The sequence below is a fragment of the Crocodylus siamensis genome, chromosome 1, assembly GCF_052110815.1.
Source record: "Crocodylus siamensis isolate JL-2025a chromosome 1, ASM5211081v1, whole genome shotgun sequence".
NCBI classification, from domain to species: domain Eukaryota; kingdom Metazoa; phylum Chordata; order Crocodylia; family Crocodylidae; genus Crocodylus; species Crocodylus siamensis.
In genome coordinates, this window is record NC_143395.1 from 189258357 (window position 1) to 189267146 (window position 8790).

The following is an 8790-nucleotide window of genomic DNA, read 5'->3' on the forward strand; positions in this document are numbered from 1 at the left end:
CCTGCGTGCGTGCATGTGTGTGCAGGTCAATCTGTGGGGGAGGGAAGGGGCAGGGGCTACATCAAGGCCCCTGGGGTGAGGGACAGTACTGCAGAGGCAGGAGCAGGGGTAACTTGAGTGGGACCCTGGCCAGGTGAGACTTACCTGCTGGGGAGGCACACTCCCAAATAATTTTTTTTCCCTCTGCCTCAATCTGTGCTCCCTCCCCCTCCTCCTCCCCAAAAATCAAAAACTTACCAGCTGGGCAGGGAAGCGGCAGCTCATGGTAGATTGTGGGTTGCTTTTAAATACCAAAGGTGATCTCCTACTTAAAAAGGTTGGAGACCACTGTTATAAATCATCTACATCAACTTGTGGCCTCCATTGGGCTTGGGGAATGCAGCACTTAAAAACGTGTAGGATCAAGTTTATAACATTGAAAGTGCAACTGAAAAGTAAATGTACTTTAGCGCTTTATAATGAAAATACTGGGGGGAAAAAGGAATAATCATTATATTGTGCCAACTGCTTTATGTATTGCAAGGTATATCTACCAAAGAGATTCAGTTGACTGAATGTATTATATCAGTCTAACTATTATGGATAATGTACTTTCCAGAAGCAGGTGATGAACTTTTGATTTGAACATATGGAGAAGGATGACTTTGTGTCTCTAGTGTTTTGGTCTGTGCTGCTTGAATACATACTACAGATGATGTTGTTACATGAGTAACATTCAGCACCACCCTCTTGCCAGCGCCTGCCTATCAGGTGTGGTGGGATGGACACTAATATTTGTCCTGGCACTTAAAGGATTTAAAGCTCCTCTAAGAGTACAGCTGAGGGATCTGAGTGGTGTTACCTGTTCTGCTTCTCTTCTTCCCCAACTTCTTATATATGAGGTAGTCTGAGGCATGGCTAGAACATAGAGCAGCTTTCTGGTGCAATTCTGTTGCCCTACTAAAAGGGCCCTGTGAGTACTGTTATGACCCAGTGCAGCAAAGAACAACTCTGAGGCTTTTTAAGTTGTACCAAGATCCAAACCAGCAGCTGTGGGAGTTAGGGAACAGAGAGGTTGTGGGAAGCTGCTTGCGACTCCCTCCCCCAGTACATCAAGAGCTGCTTTAGCCATCTGGTCCTACATGGAAAACACCATTATTTCCATGTCCATCATTATTATTTTGCAGAATCAACACCATGTGGATTAAAACATATGTTGATTCTGCAATATGATACAATAATGTTACATATAGAAACCATGGTGAAGTGTGTGGAACATTCTCGCAGTCTGATAAAATCTTTACCGTCAAAACTTAAACATCTATAACTTCTAATAAGGAGGAGACTGCTAGAATTAAAAAAAAAAAAAGAAGGCTCTTACTAAATATGGAGAAAGGCGGTAGGGGATGGGGAATGAACTTTACATTAAGCTATTGTTACCAGCAGTGTGAAATATAAAATCTAAATAAAAAAGATGAATGATATTGGATGATCTTCATAGTGAAGATTTGGGTGTGTCAGGTTGTAAGATTTTTATTATTGATTTGTATGACAACCTGAAAGCTAAAATAATGAGAAAAAATACACCGAAGCAAGGTCCCTTGCTTACCTACTTCCTGTACAGAATAGAGTGAGATGTGCCCTGGAATATAATGCATAACAATATCTTCCATGTTGCTAGATTTTTGGTTGTAGTCATTTTGGTCTAAGGACATAGGCAGGCAAGGTTCTTTGTGTAGATGTGGTATCTTTTTTTAGACTGAGAAGTTGGAAAAAAGTTGTTAGCAAGCTTTTGGGTTCAGTCCTCCTTCTTTGGGCATAGGGAACCTCTGCTGTTCTGAGACTCCAAGGAATGAGAGAAGCTAAAAGTGTAGCAGGATGTCAGTGAGAATGTAAATTAAATAGAAATTAGAAAGACAAAAGTTAAAGCAGAGAGGTAACATAGAGAGGGGAGGGGGAAGAGAGCAGAGGAAAATAAACAAACCGTTTTGCAGTCTAACTGCTTTCCCTTTGGAAAAGGTGCGTGTGACTTAATAGAAACCTAAGAATTGCCATTGGACACTAGGGGTGTGCGAAATGGCCATATTCGATTTGGATTCAGATTTAGCGCAAATCAGGGACAGTGATTCTATTAATTGATTCGGATAACTGTCCCGATTTTGATTCACCTGAATCCGAATCTAAAGAGTTGACGGTGATTCGGAGAATTAGCGATTAACACAGCTTTAAATGTTTTTTCTACATACCTTGAGGTACCAGGTGCGACTCGTGAACGCTGCAATACTGGGGCAGATGGACCATCCCACAGGAGCGCGGGGGCCCCCACATGCTTGGCAGTGAACCCAGAAGTGGACTTAAAGTACTTCTGGGTCCGCTGCTGAGTGAATGGGGGACCCCCTCCACCCCCACCCCCCAGCTCAGTGATTGGCCACGGGGGGACCCCAGTTGGCCCCCAGACCCAGGAAACACCAGTCACCAAGTGGGGGGGGCAGTGGGGGGTTCCCCGTGTGCTCTGTGATGGACCTGGAATTGGATTGGAAGTGCTTGTGGTCCACTTCCAGATCTGCTGCCAAGTGAGCTGGGGAACACCCCCCCCACTCCCATGGGATGTGCGGCATCTTGGTGGTCATGAGCCGCTTGGTACCTCGAGGTATGTAGAAAAAACATTTAAAACTGTGTCTGTGTCTGAATCATCAAATTGCTCCTAATAGATTTGGAGGGTTCCAATTCGATTCAGGGAGATTAAAGGGTCTCCTGATTCGATTCAAATTCGGAGGTTCAGCTGCCAAAAAGGGCCAGATCTCTGCCGAATCAAATCAGTGACTGAAGCTTTGCACGACCCTATTGGACACTCCACCCATATCTTGTCTTCACAATGCCTGGTACCTGCCATTTTAGAGAAATCCCTGCTTCTCCACAGTTGAAAATAAGTAATTTGTATATTAAAAGTTTAAATTTCTTCCTCACTTCATCATGGATTAGTATTGGTTTATGATCTGATGTGTGAGTTCGCCTCCCAGTGATATTTTATCCTATCTAAAGTAGAAGTAATGTATATTTCTGTATACATTTCTGAACCTTTTTGTGAATAGTTCAAGCCTCTTGACTTTCAGGGTGTCCTGTAGAAATGGAGTTCCACATGTTTGAGTTGTTATGCAAGAATGCATCTTCTTTTCTACTGTAAACTTCTCTTTCAATTTTACTCAGTTTCTCTTTGCATGTATAAGGTTAAACTGTGGAATCCAATTTACCTTCTTTCTATACACTGTTTATTGTGTTGCTTTATTGCAACCTGCCTTTTTGTATCCTTAGCATTAGTGCACAAAATATTCAAAATATTGAACGTGGGTCCTGTCCAGTTGCTTTAATTTTCACACGTACATTCATAACTGAACCACCTGATGGTTCAGTGGGTTTAAGATAGTTGCATTCAATGTCATTTTACCTGTTTTTCTATATTGCTCATGTTCTCACAACTTCTTCACAGACTCACATTTCAAGACTTCCTCCTGGAGCTGTGGCCGGACAGTCTGTGGCAATTGAGGGAGGGGTTTGCCGCCTGGAGAGCCCAGCAAACTGAACAGCTGACTCATCACCTCATTGTAAAGAATGTGAATGGCATTTTGTACAATAAGCTCTTTTTTCTGTTTTACCAGATGTTGGGGAATTTTACTCTCATGTTATATTCCTTATTGCAGCCATGTGCACCATAAATTGAGACAAGTGCTGCTGTAGTTCATGTTCTCACTCTGTGCGAGTGGGTGGGTGTACATGCATGCTCGTTTTCCTCCCAATAAAATAGGAACTCTTCCCAGTTGTGCAAAGACTGTGTATAATTAATGTTACATTTACTTATATTGCTTTGAGCATAAAAACAAACGTCCTAAAAGTTCAGAAAAATCTGATTTAATGAAGTTGCAACAACTCTCATCCATGTTCTGAATTAGATAGAAACAGATCTTTAAGTGAGATGTATCTTAATGCAGAAGTCATGATGGGTTTCTACATTTCTTAATGATTTAAGTGACTCCAGTGGTAACTTAAACATTGTTTTTTTTGTTTGTTTTTCTGTCTCCCTCCCTCTCTCTGTCTCCCCCTTTCCCCTCTGACCCAAGTATGGGCATTTTTATTTGATGAACAGTGGTTTCAGTGAACCAAACAAGAGCAGGATTATGGTCAGAATAATTTTAAAGTCTTATAATATTGGTTGTATCTCTCTTCCCAGAATGAGCTAAGCTAAGATGTTAATAGCTTCAAGCTGTATGTATTACAAAGAGCTATATAAAGATAATGTATGGTAATGCTGTCTTACTTTGTGTATAATGGAATATTACAATGTAAATAAGAAGAGAAAGTTTATGGAAAGATTCAATATTATTCTTTGTTTCTGTTTAATCTATTTTTAAGAGAGAGGTACAGAAATAAACAAACTTATTACTGGATGCTAAGTGCAATGTGTATTGAATTGATGACGAGAGACCTGATATACCTTTCTTCTGGGAACATGAATCGCTCAGTGTTCAATCTCAGCATGGGTATTTGTATCGTGTGTAATATGTGTGTACTGTACATACAAATTTACTGTAGGTTCCTACTTGCTATATCTAAAACACTGGACCATATAACTACGGAGTGCTTGTCTGCCTCATAAATATAAGCTGATGTAATGGTTTGTTTCCATCAGATCTGATACTTTAGCAAACCACTTGAGGTCTGAAGGTGAGTTCTTAAGTATAAACATCCGTTCAGTGCCCTTCTTTTTATTAATGGCAGCAATATAGATACTTTTATAATGACAGTTTTTGTTCAGTGTTGTGAAGAGAGGCCACAGAGAAATTAAGGTGGTTCTTTTTCTTCTTCCTAAACCAGTTTGGTAACCAAGCATCTGCCATTTTACCATTTTCCAGAAGTATTGGGTTAACGGATATTTGGGCTACATAAACTGTATCTGGCAGTGTTCTTGTCTCTTTTGTAGTGTTGTGCCTGCTTATGAGAGACATGCTTGATTCTGATTAAATAGTTGCCTCGATTATGGTATCAATGTCTCATGGAAAAACCATTTTTAATAATTTTTTTTAATGGCCTGAGTTCATTTTGAAAGTAAAGTTACTGATCTTTCCTTCCCCCATTATGACAGATGTGTAGGCTTGGATATAAAGCGACAATACCCTGTTAGTAAATGGATCAGAATCTGTCAGTGTAATTTGGAATAGCAGATAAATGGGTGTCAGTTTCCAGAAGGTCGGAGTCTCCATGTACCTCTGCTTTTTTATGGAAATTGGTTAGGCTCAGTCCAAAATAGTAATCTAGATTTGTGGTTTATCTACGGCTTTTAGTGATTTTAAAATAGTAAACAAATTACCTTGATAAAAATTGCACTTGCTCCAAGCCATACAATGCTATCCAGCTCTAGAGAATGTGAGACTTATTTTTGTTTTAAGGAGTTTCTTTTCCTATGGTCTTGCTAACATTTTTTGTATGGAAATGTGATAATGTAGAGATGCAATATAGAAATGGTAGATAGGAAGCATTTGAGTGACACTGGTTACAGAAACAGAAAGGGAAATGCATGGGGATAAAAAAGGTTTGTTTTGGGATGTGTTGGGCCAGGTTTTTGGCTGGTGCAAATAGGTACAGCTCTGCAGAAGTGAATGGCTATGTTGACTTTACATCCACTGAGACTGCAAGCCTTAATTATTAGGAAACAAACTGTTACTTTGAAGCTGCTGTTTTCTATACTATTAAAATGATTTGCTAATATTAAAAATAATTTGCTAATAATAAAAGAAACTTCTGATGTTTTCTTAGGTTCTGGTTTTCAAAGTTGTTGTCATGATTTTAGGTGCCTACTCTGAAGTTTATTTTCTATAACCACGGGAACTGTTCTTTACACTTGAACCTTTTCTTTCCATTGAGGATTTCAAGAAAGCATTTTCAAAATGAGTCTTTCTGCAGAATGAAAACTTGTGGTGTATAGAAACTCATACATATGTCTAGATAACCTTGCAAAAGTTTCTTGCTTGAACTCTGTCACAGAAAATACATTTGTGTAATGCTTAGGTTGATTGTTTAGTACCCCCCATGCCTTCTATCCTTTCTCTGACCTGTTTCTTTCCTTATTGTGGAGTGAAGGACGACTAAGCATTTGGATTCCAGCATGTGTTTGGTTTTTTACCCCATGTGTTGGCACCTAAAATTTTTTTCTGTTTAATGTAGCCTGAAATGGCAAATCAAGTAGGAAATGAATGGAAAACTCATTTTTTGGTTTTTTGTTTTTTTTTTTTTATTTCTATGGACATCAGTTGCCTGTTGGCATCTCTGCTTCCTCATAGTTTAGGATCTCTGCTTTGAGGCTGCAAACAGATATCAACTTTGTGCTGCCATTAAGAAGTTTTATGGCAGCACTAAGTTCATGCCCATTGTCATGCCACACATGCCCAAAATTGTGGCCATGACAAGAGGTAGTAAAAAGTTGTGATGCTTTTTTGAAGAGCCATTTGTGGCTCTTCAAAAACATGTTTGTTTCATAGAAGAAAAGTACAGGCAGCCCAGAGCTGCCTGTACTCTCCAGCTAATCCAGTCTAGCACGTCTGGAGCTTTGGGGGCCTTATCCTACTGCATCCTGACTTGGGGCAACGGAAAATGTCTGTGTCACTCAGTGAATTTGTTACCTTTGGGTATAGTTTAAAGAACATGTATGAATTGACATTTTAGCAGTAGGGATGTTGTGACAATTCTGCTTATCCTGCTTCCACACCCAGGGACTTAATTGAGGGCCTTATACTGCTACCAATTCTACTTTAGACACAAGGGATTATCAAAGATAAGTGTTGAAGCAGACATGGATTGCAGCAAAGTGAGACACAAAGTCTCATACCCCATGAGTAATTGTGGCTCCAGGCGTTAATTGATATTGTCCAGGAAAAAATTATACACATGACAGCAATAGATGGTTACAATTAAAAAGGAGAGGCAACCAGATGAAATGCATGTAAATACAAACAATTTGGAAACTGATGATTTTATACTCTTCAGACACACATTTATGCTCCTTCAGGCTATTTTCTAGCAGACAGTTTGGTGCCAGGGTAGTTCTTATTTCTTGATAAACCTTTGCTATTAGAATTTTGTAATATTGTTGTATTGTGTAGGGATGTTGCATGAATTCATTTACACTGGTAACTCTGCAACATTGCTGTGCTGTGGCATGGTACAGGTTTTAACTAAATAGATGCCTGTAGACAAACTTAAGCAAAACAGGAGCCTAATATTGTGTGGATGCTCTGATTTTAATTTTAGCTAACGCCTGTAAGGAACTGACTTAAACTAAATCTCCTCTTTGCAGGCTTAACCTAAACTGAAACGAGATGGAAATAAATGTACACGTGGTGTTTTGCAGTGGTTTAACAATCCCTCTAAGTGTATATGAATTAAGCCAGCACAGCCTTCTTCTAAAAGCCCTTACAAAAACTCAGTATATTAATTCCATTACAAATCCAGCTCATATAGGGTACGTTTGCTTCTATCCATATATTGAATTGCATGTTTAAAATGTTTTCTAAATCACTTTTTATGCCAAAAAGATGAATAACTGCTTTGGTACTCATTCTACTATTCAGCTATCAGTCATATTAATAGCACAGTAATGTTTTAAATAGTGCAGTTGTACTAATAGTACAGTAAAAGTAAGTGGGTTTTCTGTTCTCTCAGGTATAGCTGTGTTGACAGTAGGGCTGTGTGAAATGGCAGCGTTCTGTTTTGACCAGCGTTTCGACCAGCGTTTCGACTCGAAACAATTGTTTTGTTCCGTTCCATTGAAACGGCAAAACTGTTTCAATGCCTGTAGGATATAAGGTGGAAGGTCAAAACAGCTTAAAACTTTGTCATTTCTGGCCTGATTTGGATTAAACTTGCAAGAATGGTAGCCCCTGCTGAGGCCACGAAACCTGCCACGTTTCATGGAGAGAGGTGCAGGGGCTTGGGGGAAACTGTACCTCAAGCTGCAAACAAACAAAACTTGTGACATGGGTGACACGGTGTGTGTCAAGGTGCAGCAGGGTGAAAGCTGCAGGCCTGCTAGCCCCTGCTGGGGCCATGAAACCTGCCAGCTGTCAAGGAGATAGGTGTAGGGCTTCTGGGTTCTGGGGCCCTGCCCCTCTACCTGCTGACAGGCAAAACTCATGTCGTGGGTGCTTGTGCAACTGTGTCCATCTTGGGTCACGGAGGTGGGGAGGGAACTACTACAGGCCTGGCTGCTAGGTCCTGCTGCAGCCACAAAGCCTGCCAGCTGTTGAGGAGATGGGTGCAGGGGGGTTTTGGGGCCCTGCACCCCTAGCTGCTGACAGGTAAAACTCATGACATGGGTGCTTGTGCAACTGCTGCCTCTCATCAGACAGCAGGACTGAAGATTCCCCCATCACTTGCCACCACAGACCTGGGGGTAATAATTGATCACAGTATGAACATGAGTTGTCAGTGTGATGCTGTAGCCAGCAGGGCCAACAATATCCTGGCATGCATCAATTGATGCATCTCCAGCCAAAGCAGCAAAACCATTGCAAAGAAGTGATTCTCCTGCTCTATTCGGCTCTACTCAACACTGGTACTGCGTCCAGCTGGAGTACTGTGTCCAGTTCTGGGCTCCACGCCTTAACAAGAACATGGTAAAGCTTGAGAGAGTCCAGAGAAGGGCTACCCATATGATCAGAGACTTGCACAGCAAGCCATATGAGGAAAGGCTTAGGAACCTGGGACTCCTCAGCCTGAAAAAGAGAAGGCTGAGACAGGACTTGGTAGCAGCTTACCGCTACA

At 40.9% G+C, this 8790-nt stretch overlaps 1 protein-coding gene across 3 annotated transcripts in view; it reads left to right on the forward strand.

The window, feature by feature from the left end:
• TASP1 (taspase 1) overlaps nt 1–4421 on the forward strand; it is a 174703-nt gene extending 170282 nt beyond the window's left edge. For all 3 annotated transcript variants that reach the window (XM_090051279.1, XM_090051270.1, XM_090051284.1), the window contains one exon: nt 3467–4421. In XM_090051279.1, the coding sequence (XP_089907405.1) occupies nt 3467–3522 (56 nt within the window). In that variant the 3' untranslated portion in view covers nt 3523–4421. The remainder of the gene's footprint in view (nt 1–3466) is intronic.
• Nucleotides 4422–8790: the final 4369 nt, after the last annotated feature.